General features: G+C 41.1%; 1 protein-coding gene across 1 annotated transcript in view; it reads right to left on the reverse strand.

Moving 5' to 3' along the window:
• Positions 1–21,573, reverse strand: part of LOC126456937 (rho guanine nucleotide exchange factor 4) — a 48,192-nt gene that overhangs the window by 14,399 nt on the left and 12,220 nt on the right. The window contains exons 4-7 of the mRNA XM_050092874.1: positions 17,301–17,526; positions 11,923–12,102; positions 11,195–11,386; positions 1,526–1,705 (exon numbers count right to left, since the gene is read on the reverse strand). Of these exons, the coding sequence (XP_049948831.1) occupies positions 1,526–1,705; positions 11,195–11,386; positions 11,923–12,102; positions 17,301–17,526 (778 nt within the window). The remainder of the gene's footprint in view (positions 1–1,525; positions 1,706–11,194; positions 11,387–11,922; positions 12,103–17,300; positions 17,527–21,573) is intronic.

A 21,573-nucleotide genomic window follows, 5' to 3' on the forward strand; every position in this document is an offset into this window, starting at 1 on the left:
TCTCAGATAGGCACAACAAAAAGACTGTCACAAATAAAGCTTTCCGGTCATAAGGCCTTTGTCAAAAATAGATGACACACACACACACACACACACACACACACAACACACACACGCACAAAACTGCAGTCTCTCAGGCACATTGGCTACAGTTGCCTGAAACTGCAGTTGTGTGTGTGTGTGTGTGTGTGTGTGTGTGTGTGTGTGTTGTCTATTTTTGATGAAAGCCCAGGCCTTATGGGCTGAAAGCTTTATTTGTGACAGTCTTTTTGTGGTGTCTATTTGAAACTGAGCATCTCCGCCATATGGCAAATGGAAACTTTCCTTTTCATAATGTTGTTGGATTCATTTCTGATATTCACAAAGTTTCTACCTTATTGGGATAAAAATAAAATAATAATTTACAAGAATTTTTTGAATGATTCCATTCTTAATAAGTGTGGAATAAGTTCACAGAAAATTATATGTAAATCTGCTTTAAATTTAGTTATAATGCACGACTTACAAGACAGAATGTGGAAAGTGCAATTTCACAGCTACTACCATCACCACCATCACTCCCACTGCACCATTCCCAGTTCAAGCAAACTACGTGTTAACAGTTTTTTCTGCTTTTAGATTTACTCCTCCTTACAGTTTTCACATCCTGTCAGTACCAATTGAATACCTTAGTTTACTACAGGAGGAAGATGTGACCAGTGTTTAACATCCCATTGATATCAAGGTCATTAGAGGCGGCACAAGGTCAGATTAGGGTAGGATGAGATTAGCGTAGGATGGAGAAGCTATGCAACCCTTTCAAAGGCAACGTCCAAGCTTTTGCCTTGAGTGATTTAGGGAGATCTTGGAAAACCTACATCAGGCTGGTCAGATGCGAGTTTGAACCGTCGTCCTTCCGAATATGAGTCCAATCAATGTGCTAACCACTGTGCTACACCACGCACTCCCTCTGATAGAGCCTATCTCCGTTTTTGGATTCTTATTCCACACAGAATCCTTAGTAACTGTGCAGGATCTGTCTGAATTCATCCATGTTCCCAACAGTGTTTTGTGACATACTGTTTGTGGCAGCTCTTTAGTGCAATCCTGAACAATCTGCAGTTTTGTTTTCTTAGCAGTTATCAAATTTCAGATCTTCTCAGCTAGCCAGTAATTGTTGGCACTGCATATGTATTCATGTTGATAACTGATGTTACTGTCTTCCCTAGATATGAACTCCCTCTTTATAAACTTACTGATTGTCCCACTGTGCTCAGAGGCAAGATGCTTGAACCACACTATAATGTCTTAACTTGGCTCCAACGCTAGGTGTCTTCTTGTCGTAAAACCTTCTCACCAGATAATAGGCTCCATGTAACTTTAAGACCCTAACACTGATTTGGCCCTATTATGGCCTATCCTCCGGAATTATCACCTCACCTAAATATCTCAATTTCTTGACTTTATGTATTCTTCCATACTTGGTGCTCATACACTTGGGTTCATAATTGAGGTTTGGCACATAATAATAAGTTTACAAACTTACATGTGTCAAAAAACATTCACCAATGCAAGATCGATGTGGAGCATCCCAGTCCACACATTGCTCAAGGTCTTCCAGAAAGTTTGACTGGAATTGTAGCAACTCTTCCAAATTCCCAAAGATGGTGTTAATCTGCTCTGGGGAAAACATATCTGTTCTCCTCTTACATTCTGCCAGATAACCCTGCAAAATAATTAAAGAAAGCCAATGAAAATTTTTTGCAGTTTTTCATTTTCACAAGTATAATAGTATTTTAATCAGAGACAGCTAAAAAAGTTGTATCAATCAGGCTGTGGCAAAGCCACAATGAAAAATTTACGTAATCACCATATTTTGGAAGCAAACCTTCTGTCAGTCACAAAATGGAGGAAATGTGAGCGAATACTCTAATAGTGAGCGTCACAAAGATGAGTGTCATGCCCTATAATCCTCTGCTGCAACACCATACAGAGGTACATCAAATATGATAATTTTAGACTCTTTAATATGACTTCATATATTAATATAATTAAAATATCTATGCATGCATTTTTAAATTTTGTTTCAATATGCCAATGTATGTGGAATAACACATTAATAGTTAGTTACAAGCCCACATTAGCTTTTTCAATGTGAATGACAACCTTCAGTCGAAAAAAAAAAAAAAAAAAAAACAGAGAGAGAGAGAGGATTAAACTCCTGCTTGTTCTTCTGGTATTACGTCACTGTATTTTAAACATTTTAACTATGACGTAATCCGTATAGCTTCATAGGTTCACTTTTACCTTTTAAATTTATTTTCATTATTGTCTGTTTTGTAGGTTTGATGAGGGCTGATACCAGTTTATTTCTCACTGAAACTACGTGTGATTGTTCCAGAAAATAAACCATTTTTAAAAAGAGGAAGATCCGTGTTGATGGCCGGGTCTTTTGAAGCAGAACACAAGCTTGATTTGGTAAGACTGAGAAAGAAATTGTCCAAGGTATATCAGAGGAACCATTCTAGTATTTGCTGTTATTTACAAAGATTGTGAAAAATATAACAAAGCCTGACAAAAAAAGTGAAGCACTAGAGGGGGAAGAAGGAATGAAATGAAACCTCATGGGCGGCGATGGTGTAGGATGTTATTTCAGTGGTTATAAAATCAAGTGTACAAAGAACTTAGCAGTATGAGCACACTTATCAGTAGCATGCTTCCCCGACAAACTGATACAAAAAGGGACCTGAATTTCCCAAATGGTAATATCACCGACCAGATGATCACATACTTATATACGAGAGGTGCAAGGAGTGTATGACAGATATTAGGTCTTACATAGGGACTAAAGTGGACACAGACTATTACCTAGTAATCGCAAACTACAAACGCAGCTATTGTATAAAAGAATGAGGAATAGCATGACCAAAGGAAAGTTTGATATTGAGAAACTGAAGAATACAGAGTCGTGTCACCAGTATAATATTAAGAGTGCATAAAAAAGATAGAAATTGTGTAGAAAACAGGAAAAAGTCAAGAAAATGAAAAGAAAAACAAATACGACTCTGAAGACAGAGAAAATAAGTTAACGACCAAAGTATTAATGAAAAATGGGGGCTAATACAATGTCTGACAGCAGAAAAATATTTCAGATGATGAAACGTGAGGAATGGTCAAATATATGAGGCATTACTTATTAATGATAAGGATGGAAATATGCTAACAGACAAGGAAAAGATTCTGGACAGGTCGAGGGAATATATTGAGAAACTGCTGAATGCTGAAGATCCTGACTTGCTAAGTAGGCACATGTTGATTGTGACACTCATCTGCATGTATTGCCATTTTGATGTTCATAATCGAGATCAGGCATTCCCAGTGCATCTTCCATAGGTCAGCCTCAGTATGTCAGTTTCTAACTAACTGGTTCATTCTCATGCCTGAACTACCGAGGCTGTACAAATAGTGCCTGAGCTTGATAGTGAACATCAAAATGGCAATACATGCTTTATACAGCAATCATAGGTAACTGTCACACCATGTGCTTACTTAACAAGTCAGCATCAAATACAGATCAATAAATTATGAGACAGTATTTCTGGCTAACCCTTCTCTTCAGGAGGTAAAATATTTAGTACTAATAAAGGATATGCAATAGTACTGACCAGTAATTTTGTCTCACAATTTGTTAGTTTTCTTCCTCTGGTATAATAAAAATACAGCTCAGTTGTTGCTTGCAGTCCCATACAAGAATAACAAAGAGATGCAACTCATTATTATTTATCAAACAATGGAAAATCCAGGATGGAACATAACAATATTATGGAAACGAAAGTTGTCACTCACCATATAGTGGAGATGCTGAGACGCAGATAGGCACAACAAAAAGACTGTCACAAATAAGCTTCCAGCCAGCAAGGCCTTCGTCAAAAATAGACGACACACACACACACACACACACACACACACACACAAGCACGCATGCTAACACAACTCAACACACACGACTGCAGCCTCTGGTAGCTGAAGCCACACCATGAGAAACAGCAGCAGTGCATGATGCGAGTGGCAACTGGGTGGGGGTAAGGAGGAGGCTGGGGTGGGGAGAGGGAGGAATATCACGGTAGGAGTGAAGGACAGTGGAGTGCTGCTGCGGAGCACGCAAGAACGAGGTGGAGAGGCTAGGTGCCGTCTGGAGGCTAGACATAGGTGCAGTTTGGAGCCTAGACAAGAGGGCAGGGAAGAGGTGGGGGTAGGGGGGGGGGGGGAGGAGGCCAGGAGGGGTGTAGTGGAAAAGAAGAGAAGTAAGAAGACTGGTTGCATTGGTGTGACCCCCCCCCCCCCCCCACACACACACACACAGTGGTATTCCACCATCCACCGAACCTACATAATATACTCAATCATCCCTATATAGCCCCTGCTCCCAACCCTTTACCTCATGGGTCATATCCCTGTAATAGACCAGATGCAAGACCTGTCCCATACATCTACATCTACGTGATTACTCTACTATTCACAATAAAGTACCTGGCAGAGGGTTCAATGAACCCCCTTCAAGCTCTCTCTCTACCATTCCACTCGAACGGCGTGTGGGAAAAATGAGCACTTAAATTTTTCTGTGCAGCCCTGATTTATTTTATGATGATGATCATTTCTCCCTATGTAGGTGGGTGCCAACAGAATGTTTTCGCAGTCAGAGGAGAAAACTGGTGACTGGAATTTCATGAGAAGATCCCGTCGGAACGAAAAACGCCTTTGTTTAATGATTGCCACACCAATTCACATATCATGGCTGTGGCACTGTCTCCCCTACTTCCCGATAATACAAAACGAGCTGCCGTTCTTTGTACTTTTTCGATGTCAACCGTCAGTCCCATCTGATGCGGATCCCACACCGCACAGCAATACTCTAGAATAGGGCGGACAAGTGTGGTGTAAGCCATCTCTTTAGTAGATCTGTTGCACCTTCGAAGTGTTCTGCCAATGAATTGCAGTCTTTGGTTGGCTCTAGCCACAACATTATGTGTGTGATAGTTCCAATTTAGGGTATTTGTAATTGAACCCCTAAGTACTTAGTTGAATTTACAGCCATCAGATTTGTGTGACTTATTGCACAATCGAAATTTAGCGGATTTCTTTTAGTACACATGTGAATAACTTCACACTTTTCTTTATTCAGGGTCCATTGCCAGTTTTTGCACCATACAGATATCTTTATCTAAATCATTTTTGCAATTTGTTTTGGTTATCTGATGACTTTACAAGACAGTACATGACAGCATCATCTGCAAACAATCTAAGATGGCTACTGAGATTGTCTCCTATGTAGTTAACATAGATCAGGAACAATAGAGGGCCTACAACACTTCCTTGGAGAACGTTGGATATTATTTCTGTTTTACTCGATGACTTTCCGTCTATTACTATGAACTGTGACCTTTCTGACAGGAAATCACGAATCCAGTCACACAACTGAGGTGGTATTCCATAGGCACACAGTTTGGTTAGAAGGCGCTTGTGAGGAACAGTGTCGAAAGCCTCCTGAAAATCTAAAAATATGGAGTCCACTTGACATCCCCTGTTGATAGCACTCATTACTTCATGAGTATAAACAGCTAGTTGTATTTCGCAAGAATGATATTTTCTGAATCCATGCTGACTACGTGTCAATAAATTGTTTTCTTCGAGGTACTTCATAACGTTTTAATAGAGTATATATTCCAAAACACTACTGCAAATCAACGTTGGTGACATGGGCCTGTAATTCAACGGATTACTCCTACTTCCCTTTTTGATATTGGTGTAACTTGAGCAATTTTCCAATCTTTAGGTACAGATCTTTCTGTGAGCGACCTGGTGTATATAATTGCTAAATATGGAGCTATTGTATCAGCATACTCTGAGAGGAACCTGACCGATATACAATCTGGACCAGAAGCCTTGCTTTTATTAAGTGATTTAAGCTACTTTGTGACACTGGGGATTTCTATTTCCATGTTTCTCATCTTGGTAGTTGTTCTTGATTGTAATTCAGGAATATTTACTTCATCTTCTTTGGTGAAGGAGTTTCGGAAAAGCGTGTTTAATAATTCTGCTTTAGTGGCACTGTCATCAGTGCATTCACCGTTGTTATCGCGTAGTGAAGGTATTGACTGTACCTTGCTGCTGGTATGCTTTATGTACTACCAGAATCTCTTTGGGTTTTCTGCCACATTTCGAAACAGAGTTTCATTGTGGAAATTATTGACAGCATCTCACATTGAAGTACGCACTATATTTCGAACTTCTGCAAAACTTTACCAGTCTTAGGGATTTTGCATTCTTTTAAATTTGGTATGATTTTTTTCGCTGCTTCTGTAACAATGATCTGACACATTTTGTGTACCATGGGGGACCAGTACAATCACTTATTAATTTATGTGGTATGTATCTCTCAATTGCTGTTGATAGTATCTCTTTGAAATCATTCCACAACTTTTCTACGCTTACATGATCAGATCGGAAGGAGTGCAGACTGTCCCTTAAAAAGGCGTTAAGAGCATTTTTATCAGCTTTTTTAAATAGATATACTTCGTGTTTCTTTTTGATGCTTGTAGGAGTTACGTATTCAGCCTAGCAGCTACTGCCTTGTGGTCGCTAATCCCTGTATTTGTCACGATAGTCACTATTTGTCCAGGATCATTTGTTGCTAAGAGGTCAAGTATGCTTTCACAACGATTTACGCTACAAGTGGGCTCATGAACTAATTGTTCAAAATCATTTTCTGAGAAAGCATTCAGTACAATTTCGGATGACGTTTTACGCCTGCTGCAGGCTTTAAACATATAATTTTTCCAGCATGCCAAGGGCAGATTGAAGTCAGCACCGACTTTAATTGTATGAGTGGGGTATCTATTTGAAACGAGACTCAAGTTTTCTTTGAACTGTTCAGCAACTACGAGGGTCGGTCAAAAAGTAATGCCTCCCATTTTTTTTCTACTTAAAGAAATTAAGTTAAGTGAAAAATTTGAATTTGGCGCCATTCCTCAAACCTTCTTCTGCAATCCACTGCAGTAGTAACTTTCTGTGTCAACAGGTGGCAGCACAGCAGAAGTTTGTAAGATGGCCGACATCGATGTTCGTTTGAGACAGCGTTGTGTGATTGAATTCTTGAATGCAGAAGGTGAAACGCCCATACGCATTCATGAAAGACTGAAGAAGGTGTATGGTGTTGTGACAGTGGATGTCAGCACTGTTAGACGATGGGTTCGTCGTTGTAAGGAAGCTGAAGGGCAAACACCGTTGACTGACGAAAAGCGGAGCGGCAGGCCGGTGAGTGCAGTGACTCCACACAACATTCAGCAAGTTGATGACATCATTCGTGGTGACCGTCGGGTGACTGCAGATGAAGTGTGTCGCATTATTTCTCTTAGTAAAGGCAGTGTGATCACGATTATTAAACAATTAGGGTACTCAAAAGTTTGTGCACGGTGGGTTCCAAGAATGTTAACCGATCAGAATAAAGAGGCAAGGAAAACAATAGCCTCCCAACACTTGCAGCGCTTCCGTTTGGAGGGAGATGAGTTTCTGAAAAAAATTGTGACCGGGGACGAAACATGGGTGCATTTTTTTGAACCCGAATCAAAGAGGCAGTCAATGGAGTGGCGTCACACAAGCTCGCCGAGGAAGAAAAAATTCAAAACTGTGCGATCGGCAGGGAAAGTTATGGCAACAGTTTTCTGGGATACAGAGGGTGTGATTCTGGTTGATTTTTTGGAGCAGGGATGCACAATAAATTCTGTTCAATACGTCACAACCCTCAACAAACTTAAAGCACGTCTTCAGCGAGTTCGCCCAACAAAATCAATGGCAGATGTTCTTCTTTTGCATGACAATGCAAGACCACACACCAGTCGTCACACCTCTGACGAGATTGTCAAAATTGGATGGGAAGTTTTGCCTCATCCCCCATACAGCCCTGACCTGGCACCATCAGACTTCCATCTGTTCGGGCCACTAAAAGAAGCTCATCGTGGGATTCATTTTGAAGATGAGGAGGCCGTCAAAACATCCGTGCGTCAATGGCTTAGGAAGCAGAGCTGTGATTTTTACCGTGCTGGGATACATGCCCTTGTTCAAAGATGGACCAAAACTGTAGAGATGGGCGGAGATTACATTGAAAAATGACAAAATGATCCTCAATGTTGTGGTTTTCAACCTATGTAATTGCATTTAAATTTCCTGACAATTAAACGTAGAAAAAAAATAGGAGGCATTACTTTTTGACTGACCCTCGTATATCTTCTCAGTATGGGGGTCGGTAAACGACCCAATTAATAGTTTAGTCCGATTGTCAAGTATAACCTCTACCCATACTATTTCGCAGGAACTATCTACTTCAATTTCACTACAAGGCAAACTACTTTTGACAGCAATAAATACTCCACCACAAATTGTATTTAATCTATCCTTTCTGAACACTGTTAGATCGTTAGAAAAATTTCTGCTGAGTTTATTTCCAGCTTTAGGCAGCTTTCTGTACCTATAACTATTTGAGCTTCAGTGCTTTCTATTAGGGCTTGGAGACCTGTTTCTTTCCCAACACAGCTATGACAATTTACAACTACAATACCGATCGTATCTACAACTAACTTACTGTGTTTTATATGCCCCCTTTTAGACAGACGCCCTTTCTGTGCTTCCCTGAGGCCCTCTAACCTAAAAAATCACCCAGTCCCTTCCACACAGCCCCCGCTACCCATGTGTAGCCACTTCCTGTGTGTAGTGGTCTCCTGACCTATTACGTGGAACTCAGAAACCCACCACCTGATGGTGCAAGTCAAGGAATCTGCAGCCTACACGGCACGGTCACAGAACTGCCTTAGCCTCTGATTCAGACACTACATTCAGTTCTGCACCAAAGGACCACAGTCAGTTCTATCGACAATGCTGCAGATGGTGAGATCAGCCTTAATCTCAAAAGCAAGACTGGCAGTCTTTATTTACCACTTTTGCTAGCCACCCAAGACCAAAGAGAATCTCCTCCGATCCAAAGCGACATGCGCCATTGGTAAAGACATGAGCCACCACCTGCAGTTGGCTGCACCCTAACTCTTCATGGCATCCGGAAGCAGCCTTTCCACATCCAGAATGACTCCCCCCCAGTATGCATACGGAGCGCACACTGGCTTCCTTCTCCTCCTTGGCAGCCACGTTCCTAAGAGGCGCCTAGCACTGGAGTTGCAATTACCAGCAAAACCAACCCTCTGCGAAAGCTCAGATCTTCTGGGCCGAGACGCTTCCTCTGGAACAGGGTGGATGACTGCATCCGGCTCAGATACATCGTCAACCACAGATAACGTCCGAAACCTGTTTGTTAAACGAACCAGGGAGGCCCTACGATCAGCCCCTCGGAAAGTTGTTCGCTGTCTGCAAGACTTTGGAATGATCTCCCACTTGATAACAGGTGAGGGGTCAACCTCAGTGCAGGCAGTACCCAGGGCGGCCACAGCAGTGGACCAAACAGGGGACACGTGGGATGTGCTCAACGTCTCTTGCATACCCACATCCAACACCCCACAGTGATGCCCCTTGGCAGCAGCCTCAAGCTGTGTGACAGAAGCCAACACAGCCTGGAGCTGTAAGCGAAAGGTCACCAACTCAGCTACCATCTGTACACAGCAATCACAGTTCCTATCCAATACTGCAGTTGCTCCCATTTGAAGCTCGTAAAAATATACAACAAACGAACAGTGTACTCGGCTTATTAGCAACAGGAATTCGAAGTGCTCTCTCACTATCAGTCTAAATGACACTGAGCTTCATTAACCAAAACAAACAAAAGCCTGTACGATCTGAGGGTCGATAGCAACGGTGGTGCGGTATGCTACACTGTTATTAAAATAAAAGCTTGTGCATATTAAGCACTTGAACACGCAAGAAATTACAAAAATAATCTAGTAACTACACAGGTATCTGTCGCTCCTACTGGAAGCTCATAAAAATGTACAACAAACAGTGTACTCGCCTTCTTAGCAGCAGGACCATGAAGTGCTCTGTCACTGACGGTTTACCCTCCCACCATCACCTACTCCAGTCTGGTGACAAACATCACCTATCCCATCACAGGCAGGGCTACCTGCGAAACCAGTCATGTAATCTACAAGCTAAACTGCAACCACTGTGCTGCATTCTATGTGGGCATGACAACCAACAAGCTGTCTGTCCAAATGAATGGCCACCAGTAAACTGTGGCCAAGTAACAAGAATACCATCCTGTTGCTGAGCACACTGCCCACCACATCTTTCATTTCAATGACTGCTTCACAGTCAGTGCCATATGGATCCTTCCCACCAACACCCACTTTTCTGAATTGTGCAGGTGGGAACTCTCCCTGCAATATATCCCACATCCCCATAATGCTCCTGGCCTCAACCTTTGTTAGTCATCTTTTTCACCCATACAGCATGTCAGAAAGGTTATGCAATTGCGAATCAAATTCATACATTTAGTACAGCTGTGCAACCCTTACCAACGTCTGTTTCCTTCAGGCATTCTTAAAATCAATATATAACTGTTATAATTGTTTAGGCATGATGTTCATCACCATGTAATCACTAGAGATGTGCTATAAATCACTGACTGATAATGCAATTTAAGAGCTCTTGGCCATACAAATGTGAGTAAGCTGTGGAGATTTGTCCAACAAAGTTTTGAGCAGTTTGCACTGCTTAAAATGGATCATACTATCACAACAATAGTGTGGGGAAAGTGAAACGTTTATTTTATTGAAGTGGCCACTATCTGAGCTATTCTGAGGAAACTGTATTATGTCTCTAGGATCAGTGGAAGCAGTGCCTTACAATGGATTATGCTTTTACGCTGCATTACTTGAAAGATGGAAGTGAAGTGAGGATTTTTGGTGGCGCATCAGCAACAGCAAATGGTTTGTGTGTTATACTGAGAGCTCAGATTGAGGAACTACACTCGAATTGTCAGCCAATGATTAACTTTGGTCTAGTTCTGTCTCCATTACTGATCCAATAATTACCAATCATAAAACAATGTAAATAAAGTTTTGCATTCTCTGAAAGGTTTATTAACATTTTCAATGCTCTGCTATACAACCAGTTCAACACAAAGATGTGTGTAGAAATTCATAAGTCACGCAAAGTAGAAACAATAAGTTTAATTCAGATTTAAACACAAAAAATAATTAGTACAAAAACAAACCTCTGCCACATCTGTCAGAATCTTCACAAAATCCCGTTCAGTGTTTATTAGCTCACGGACGACACTAGACCTGACCTGGTCATTAGACAAGAGGGAGACACTTGTGCGACGCCGAAGTTGAGATGTAGCAGCTGAACCTGCAGCCATGGCAGCAAGACAGTCTTCCACTGTATCCTCTTGACTCACACGTAACTGGAACAAATTATCATCAAATATTTAGAATTGGAACTAACTGCAACTAGGTACATTCACAGAAACGAACAGAAGCACTGTTAACTCCACAATGTCCTTGAAAGAAGTAACTTTCTTGCATGAAGGTGTTTTTATTTAAAATAAACACTTTACTTCACTTGCGATAGGCTAATTTCATCTCCATAGCCATTATCAAGTACCATAACACAAATATTACATTGTTTGCTTCCATGCTGACAAATGAAAGCATATTATAAATGTCATTTTGTTCTGATGCTTCACAACGCTATACGTGGCAAAACAAAATATCGCAAACTGAACAAAATTTCTGTCGGATTCAATGCAGCTATAGACCCAAGCAAAAAAACTGTCACTATGTTTCTTTTATTCTATACACTGGGCAAAGTATTTCAACAATTAAATATATTGCTGTGAATAATTTATCAAGACTGTAAATAATTTTGTACAGTGTACAACATTACACATTAATTTAAGACAGCTGAAGAGAGAGACTTTTAGCTTCAGGCAGAACTCACCCTGACAAAGGCAGCTGGAAACCACCCACTGTCTTCTCCTCTCGTCCCCCACCACCAGTCCCTGTTGACTGAGTCAAGAACTTCTATGACATCTCCTGCTCGGAAAGCCAGCTCTTCAGGTTCCATTGTTACATGATCCCACACTGCTTCTGCCAAGATTACCAGATCTTCATCCATGGCCTTATTACAACAAACATGAGACTTCATAATTATGTTGCCATGAAATACATCTAAGATTATAGAGAAAAAGACACTCAACAAACACAATTTCAAGTTTTGATGACAGAACGACAATTTAAATTTGATTTTTGCCACTCATCCTAGTAGCAAAAAATCTGAATTTTCTGAATATGGCTCTACTTTTGAATGTCCTCAAATCACTTAGAGAAAAATTTGTTTCAACTATCACTTAGAATACCACAGAAAATTGATCTCAGATCTTTATTGACAACAATCTGCTTCAGTTTTAATTATATTTAGCATGAACATAATGGACAGAAATCTTCTATCAGTGGCAATTTCCATGATAATACTACCACAGGTCACAGCTTAGTTGAGGTTTCCTTTAACAGCCACAGGTTTGAGACATGCCCATGTGAATTTCCCTCACAGCATAGCACTGCCATCAAAGGCTGTGATAAATCTTTTACGCAGGCCATGTATAAGCAAGCATTCTTCAGGAAAACTGCATATGTGCATACACCCAATGACACGTAAACTGCTTCTGTTATTCCACGCTCCTATCACAATGTTCCCATTCCCATTCCCATCCCCATTGTAAAAATTACTGACAATGTTGTTGGATCACACATATGGTTTCCCTTCTCTCAGACCCCATTTGCGACTTTGTGAGATGCACAGTGAACTCCACAGCACTTTCTCATTCCTCAGGGATTGCAATATTTTGCTACCTAGACTGCTTTACACAGCAGGAGAATCTAAGATGTCATCATTCTTGGATGATGCACAGAGATCTAACATATTGTTACTGCACATATGTAATATATATTTTGTGCCATATCATGTGATCTAGGCATTATCAATCCATGGTAGTGCAGTAGTTATCATGTGACCTACACATTGTGAATCCATGATAACAGTATTGTTACAATTACATACTAAATATTGTGGGCTTCTATTACAAAAACTGCAGTAATTTGCAATTTGTAAAATCAATAATGAAATCTTCTTTCAGATGTACCCAGAAAATACTACAACAAACAACTCAGTGAAATATATTTGAAACTGTAAAAAAATACAGTTTATTTCTTAATCTAACTACAGAAAGGGGCATTGATACGTATCTGTGGTGCAATGACAAATAATTATGCAAAAAAGATGTACCGACAATTATTCTACAACGCTAAGTCACTTGTTTGCTTTTGGGTTTTCTTAAACCATATCACACACTACCCATTAAAATAAAACAAAAAATAAATCTGCATACCAAGATAAATAAAGGGCAATTTTTGTGAGTGTTAAGGGCTACTGACAGTATGAGAAAATAATGTTGATTCTTAGACTTCTGCAACCAGAAATTCCCACTTTGGAAATTAAAACACATGGAGAAACAGAAAGCAGTGCAAACTCTTTTATTTGAATTAGAAAACTAATTTTACATTTTTCATACATTATCATAAGATTACTCATTATCATTATAGTATCATCATCATCATATTACCACCATCACTGCCGCTTGGAAAAACTCGTAGCTATATTATCTGTTCAGGCTCCACTGTCTCAGGTGCAAGCACCACTTTTTCCGTCATTTGACAACTCTGCTTAAGAAAAACAGCTATGATAGCACTTTGTTGCAATTAGATTTAGGGTGCAGAACCCAGGTGTTTTTTAAGATTTTGCCTCATGTGGATCGGTTGTTGTGTCATTTGGCCCCCTTGCAGGAATCAGCCTCATTTTCCTTTGACGAAATATCTGATTAATTGTCCTCTTATCATCACAAGCACACCCATGTTACTGCAGATATGTGGTTCATCTGTAAAGGAGACTGCGTACAGGCTGCTAGTGTGACCTATTCTTGAGTACTGCTTGAGTGTTTGGGATCTGCAGCAGGTTAGATTAAAGGAAGACATCACAGCAATTGATAGGTGGGCTGCTAGATCTGTCGCGTGTATGTTTCATCAACACACAAATATTGTGGAGATGCTTTGGCGACTCAAATGGGAATCCCTGGAGGGAAGGTGAAGTTTTTTCAAGGATCACTAATGAGAAAATTTAGAAAACTTGGATTTGAAGCTGACTGCAGAACAATCCTATTGCCACCAACATACATTTCACATAAGGACTACAAAGATAAGATATCAGAAATCAGAGCTCAGACAGAAGCACTTAAGAGTCATTTTCCTCTTGACATATCTCCGAGTGGAACACAAAAGGAAATGACTAGTACTGGTACAGGGTAACCTCTGCCACGCACTGTATGGTGGCTTGCAGAGTATGTATGTAGACATGAATGTACGTAGACGGTGTCATCCTTTTGTTGGGTTGTGACTCCCATGGTAATGCTCCGGGCAGTCTTAACCTTGCTACATCAAGGTCGCTGGGGAGCCTCCCATACTAAACAATGGGCATGTTTTGGCCAGGTATGGAACACAGGGTAGAGCACCTCGTCGTGGTGTGCTGCCAGTGTTCGAATCAACAGGTGGCACCACACACTGTACTTTCCCTCGGCCAGCACCCATGCCAACTTGGGAATGAATCCATACAGATTCTGCTGGACCTTTATTGGAAACTTTCTGGCTGTTGATTGTTGACGCCTTTTCCAATTTTCTTACACTATTCATTGCCTGTCTACCATGGCAGAAATGACAGTCAAGGCATTATCAGTAAATTTTCTATCAAATGCATAGCTTTTAACATTGTTTCGGATCAAAGTCCTCAATTTGTAGCTCAATCCTTTGAAGATTTTTGTTTCCGAATTGGCACCTGCCACATCATGGTGGCGCAGCCACATTTTCATCCACAGCCCAATGGTTAGGCAGAATGTCTCATGAGGACCTTCACAATGCAAATGCTTAAGTATGTCACAGAACTCCCGGTGGAAGAGGCTCTTATGTTCTTTCTCAGTTCTTACAGGACGACTCCAACTGTGGAAGAGTGTGCGTACAGTCGACAGCTGCAGACACTGCTCTATCTTCTACTTCAGGATGGGCACTCTGCAATAGCATAGATGTCATCACAATCTGCACCTGGCACTTAGGTCTGAGTTTGGACAACACCTGTGTTGCCTTTGAGACATCAAACACAGCAAGCACACGTGCCATTTGTTAATGGTGTGCACTGACGAGCACCCTGTGACATGCCAATCCAATTAGCTGCGCTCTTGGTTGGGCATTGAGACGTATCAGCGGCCCATAGTTCTGGTGCCTCTTCCACGGCATTGCCTTTTGTTGATTGCCCACCCTCCTGCTGTGGTCTTCCACTGCTCTGGCAGTGGCGCAGACACACATGGGTGATGCGGCTTTGCCTCTTACCGCCCCTGTGGTGCTGGCTCTTGCGGAAAGGAGGGAGGGGGATGCGGGGACTTCGTTGGCACACCCATGGGCACCTCTTCACTGACATCAGCTTTACCATCCCCCTTCTTACGCTGCCTCCTGACCCCAAGTATCCCCAGCTCCCGGCCATGATGCTGCCGTTTGCCAAGTCCATTGCGTACGAGGAGCTGGGTCATCCGCATGCAATCCAGGAGGGGTAGGAAGATGCATGTGTCTGTGCTCATGCCACTTCCAGTTCTACGCACGTTTGCATGGATCGGGATGGGTTCACATCCAGAATGAATGTCTTTGACACCATGGACTTGTCAGCCATATCAGAGCGTTTTGGAGGAGCCAACATCTAGCCTTCTTCCCCCTCCCCCCCCCCCCACCCCCACCCCGAAGAAGAAAGGAGTTTAGCAACCCACTGTTACTGCATCTCCACCACTACAGCCACGGTGTGCATCTCATTCAAATGGCGTGCTTTTCAGCAGCTCCAGACATTTCCAACAGAGACTGAGAGACTGTCACCCTTGAACAGCACCTCAGTCATCTACAGCAGGAAGCCAGCGACCGCTTGTTGGCGAATACCCTTTATATTGTCTTGTACTGGCTCTGGCCAGTCTCTCTTGTACAAGCTACTAAATGACCATGTTCCCTCTTTACTTTGCTGTGTCTATTTACTTTGCAGTGACTCAAATAAAAGTTATCAGTTTATTATAACCATGTTTCTTATTGTGTTCAGAGTCAGAATACACATGGCAGACCTCACAGCAGATAGCTTGATGAAATCATAATGATTAACGCAAGTCATACTGTTTCATCTACTGGAAGAGGAAGTGATTAGTGTTTAACGTCCCATCCACACAACAACAACAAGCTCGAATTAGCGAAGGATGGAGAAGGAAATTGGCCATGCCCTTTTAAAGGACCTATCCCAGCATTTGCCTGAAGTGATTTAGGGAAATCCAGGAAAACCTAAATCAGGATGGCCAGACACAAGTTTGAACTGCCGTCCTACCGAATGAAAGTCCAGTGTGCTAACAACTGCGCCTCCTCACTCAGTATTTCATTTATTAAAATGTAAAATGCAAGGGAATCACAGTTATGTCACAGTTTAGGCTTTATTGCAGGCTTATAAGCAACATGTGAAAATTACTGTATATAATACTTGTTCTGTGAATGGGAAACGGTATTAGAAACATGGCACATATTTTAAATGTAGCTGCAAATGTTCAAATCAACAGGATTAATTAATCAACAAAACAGCAATTTTAAGTGTAATAGGGCTGGTTATTCATTTTGTCAACTGTTACTTGGGGGATTCTTCCAGGACAACAACATTTCAATGTTGTAGTTTGTTGCAGAGCAAAGCTAAATCAGCTAAGTCTGATCTTCCATTGGTACTTCAAACTGCCTATGAGTGCAGAAATATTTGAAAGAATGATACTGCGACAGGACCTGTCATTTGTCTTGACAGAAAGGAGTAATAGTTTGCTGAGTGGAGACCAATGAGACTCAGTCTTGACAAAGTAAAATATTTCATACGGACATTTTCACAAAATTCCTTTTTTTTTCCTTGTTTGGCACTTCCTTTTGTACTAGTTAGTAAATGTTGCTTCCCCATACGAAATTCTGTATTAGCAATGGCAATACATTCCTTCAACAAGATTCTATGACAATAATGGAAAGTTTCAGCATAGTGTACTTTTAGAACATATGTAATAAAGCACTAATGTATTGAGATTGAAACCAACATGCAAAATCAAATTCATAAGATATTTCATCTTCAGTTAATAATCACTTCCAAGTGCTGGAAATATTGTGTATTAGTTAACTTAATTCTAACTACAATGCAGAAACATGTAAAAGTTATATACACTGTACCTGTTCAAATGATTTCTTCCTATCTGAAAGAGATGCAACAGATGACTCAGAATCAGACATCATCTCGTCATCAGAAGTTCCAGCGCGGGCATCATGTTCATCTTCGCTTAACACATTACTGGTGGATGTACGAGGTTTTCTCCGCAGGAGTGGAGATAATTCATTCAAACCTAGGGGCTGGCTCAGAGATCGCCTGAGTTGTGGCCTCGCAGAACGCCGTTTTGAGCTGTAAAAAAAAAAAAAAAAAAAAAAAAAAAAAAAAAAAAAAAAAAAAAAAAAAAAAATTGTGATTGTTTTATTTCTGATCAGAAAATTCATGTGTGACACCTCATGTTCGTTTTAACACTGACAACTTGAACGAAATTCAATATTGTGCAAGCACCACAAAATTTAAGGCTCTGCAATCATTTATATATAACCATATGTAATGAAAAAAGCTAACTGGTTAGTTATATTTTCACATTCCATGGGGCATCATGTGATGTAACTACTGAGCGTGTCAAACAATGACCTATTTTGAACATTTTAACAGACCATTAAGATGTAAGTTATACATTATTGGTTACATTGTTTGAAAGAACACTTCATACCATTTTATTAGACAAGTCAGTTGCTATAAATTATCTCCATTAGGAGGCCGCAACTGTTGGCAATGCAATTTTCGGCATGAACATGCACACTTGTCATAACCTTGCAAAGAGTGTCGCTTGTTATTGGTTTGATTTTGGCATGAATGTTGTTTTTGAAGTGCTCCAGAGTTGTTGGTTCAGAAATCCCCACAGAGAAATGTCAACAGTCAATAAATGGGATAAATGTGGTGGCTAATTGACATTACCAAAGTGGAAAACCAGACAGACTGGAACTATTCTGTGTAAGGTTGTCATGGATAATCCAGCATTGTGACTGATTGTACCACCATCTCAGCATGGCAGATACTGCATATGAATATTCTCTCTATGTATTTCCTGCATTACATACTGTTGCAACATAACAATATATCTACATTACTTTGGCAGTACTACCTGCACCATTCTCAGAAAAGTATGGACTGGTAACACCCAGCACAGACACAGAGTACAGAGTGCCTTTGGCACTTTGAACTGGCCTTCCATGTGTTTAATGAGAATTGGTTGGCATCCAGTACCTAAAGTTTTGATTGCGCACACTGTCTGATTCATGAAAAAGGGCCTCATCAGACATCTTAAAATCATTGAAAAAAATGGGACTGACTATTGTTCATCCCCAGAATCTGCATACATCACTTGTGGCTTGCTTCCTGGTCTCTGGGCAATAACTGTTACATCAGCTGGTGCTTGCAAGGATGAAATAATTATCCAGATGCATTATCCATCGCACACTTCTGTTCAAGATGTTAAGGACATGTGAATGTTGATGAAGTGATTGCACTGGGCTTCACTGAAAAGCAGCTGTCACTGATGCAATACTGTCCAATGCACAACCCGTTCACGGTCTGATAGGTGGTGACTGATTTGTTGCAGATGCTGTTGCTCTTAACTGCTAAAGACATCTCCTAAAAGACTTCTGGGATAGAACTTAATATTATGACCAATGTCAACATGTCGCCAATACAAATGTTACATTCCTATGAAACAATCACTAAATTTGAAAACCGTTTCAATTGGGAACACACGTCGTTCGTTCGACCAAAAATTTATACTAATTAGTGAGGCTTTGAACCACACTATGCACTGATACCACAACCTTCTCCCTCGGAAGCCGTGTTCAACAATGGTGCACCATTTAAAACAGGTCACTGTTTCTGCCGTGCCCTGTGTTTTTAATATGTAATTTGGCAAGTGGTAAATATTTTGTGACACACAATAATTTCTGTTTTGAAGGTCAAACTTTTACACAAATCTGTCAAATATCATTGGTACCCTTGCATATCACTTTTCTGCTATAATCTGTTTAAGACACTTCTAGTCCACTTGATGTCTTAAGCTCTTTATGTGGTTCAAACTTATTTTCTTCCTATTTGCCTAAAGGACACTCGAATTTGCACAATGTGGCCACTGCACATAAATAAATTTCTCAAATATGTCCATAAATACTCAACAGGGTAATAAAAGTGTGAAAATGGTATCCATTTCATTGTATTTGCCCTCCAATCCTGATCAAACTGAATTTAGTCACTCACTGCAGTGGTGGTGATGGGAATCCAGACAAAGTAATAAAACACAGTACAAGATATATAGTCTCAGCTTGCTGACATCATGATTAATGTATCATTTAACAAAGGAGTCTTCCCATTAAAACACAAAAACAAAAAATACTATTTACAGGAAGGATGACCATTCTGATATCATTAATCACCTACCTACATCACTGTTCTCCAATTTTTCAAAATTAATTGAAAGGATAATGTATAATAGAGTCTCTCTTTTTCTCAATAAAAAACAAGTATTGGTTAATGGGCAAAACAGTTTTAGGAAAAGTAAGTCAGTCACACAGCCATATATAACTTTTTAAAATTGATCACTAATTTCATATATAACAGTGCATTAAATTGTGGCCTGTTTTTTGATTTATCAAAGGCATTTGATGTCAGTAGTCATAATTTACTGCTAAGAAAACTATACTGTTATGGGATTTGTGGAATAGAATACAATTAGTTCCACAGAAGACTGAAATAGAATATCAGTTTCTTTATACATTATGAGACAGAACTGCACTTGGACTATCCTGTTTCTTCTTATGCCACTCATAATGTTAATATTTTTTCTGTCTTCTCTCATTTTGTTATTAATACCAATATTATGAACAGGACAGTTGCTACTCACCGTATAGCGGAGATCCTGAGTCGCGGATAGGCACAACAAAAAAGAGTTGGAAAAATTTGTTCACAATAGAAAACAGAAAAACACACAAACTCATGCAAACACAACTCACACATACATGACCACGGTCTCTGGCAGCTGAAACCAGACTACGAGCAGCAGCATATAATGGGAGAGGCAACTGGGTGGAGGTAAGGAGGAGGCTGGGGCAGGAGGGAAAGGATAGCAGGGTACGGGTGGGGGACAGTGAAGTGCTGCTAGTGGGAGCAAGTAGGGACGAGGTGGAGAGAGGGTGGGGCAGCTAGGTGCTGGTGAGAGGTTACACGGAGGGCGGGGGAGAGAGGGGGCGGTAAAAAGACTGGGTGCATTGGTGGAATAGAGGGCTGTGTAGTACTGCAATGGGAACAGGGAGAGGCTAGACTGGTAAGGACAATGACTAATAAAGGTCAGGCCAGGAGGGTTATGGGAACATAGGGTATATTGGAAGGAGAGTTCTGTGCAATTCAGAAAAGCTGGTGTTGGTGGGTAGGATCCAGAATGCACGGGCTGTGAAGCAGTCACTGAAATGAGGAATGTCATGTTGGGCCGCATGCTCAGGAACAGGGTGTTGCAGTTGTTTCTTGGCCACAGTCTGTCAATGCCGATTCATGCGAACAGACAGCTTCATAGTTGTCATGCCCACATAGAGTGTAGCACAGTGGTTGCAACTTAGCTTGTAAATCATATGACTGGTTTCACAGGTAGCCCTGCCTATGATGAGATATGTGATGCTTGTGACCAGACTGGAGTAGGTGGTGGTGGGAGGATGTATGGGACAGGTCATGCATCTAGGTCTATAACAGGGATATGAGCCATGAAGCAAGGTGTAGTGAGCAGGGGTTTTGCAGGGAGGGATGGGGATATTGTGTAGGTTCGGTGGGTGAAGGAATACCACTGTGGGAGAGGTGGAAAGGGTAGTGAGGAGGACATTTTTCACTTAAGGGCATGTCGAGAGGTAGTCAAAACCCTGGCAGAGAATGTAATTCAGTTGCTCCTTTCCCGGGCAGTACTGAGTCACAGGGAAATGCTCCTCTGTGGCCAGATGGTGGAACTTAGGGAGGTGGTGGGTGAGCGGAAAGATAAGACACAGGAGATCTGTTTTTGTACAAGGATGGGAGGGTAATTACGGTCTGTAAATGCCTCAGAGAGACCCCTGGGTATAATTCAGAGGGGACCACTTGTCACTGCATATATAACAGCCATGGACAGCTAGGCTGTATGAAAGGGACTTCTTGATATGGAATGGGTGGCAGCTGTCGAAGTGCAGATATTTCTGGTGGTTGGTAAATTTGATATTGATAGAGGTATTGATGTAGCAATCTTTAAGGTGGAGGTCAACATAGAGGAAGGTGGCTTGTTGGGCTGACTAGGACCAGGTGAAGTGAATGGGGAGAAGGTGTTCGCGTTCCGGAGGGATGTGGATAGAGTCCTCACCA

This window comes from Schistocerca serialis, chromosome 2 (genome assembly GCF_023864345.2).
Source record: "Schistocerca serialis cubense isolate TAMUIC-IGC-003099 chromosome 2, iqSchSeri2.2, whole genome shotgun sequence".
Taxonomy (NCBI): Eukaryota; Metazoa; Arthropoda; class Insecta; order Orthoptera; family Acrididae; genus Schistocerca; species Schistocerca serialis.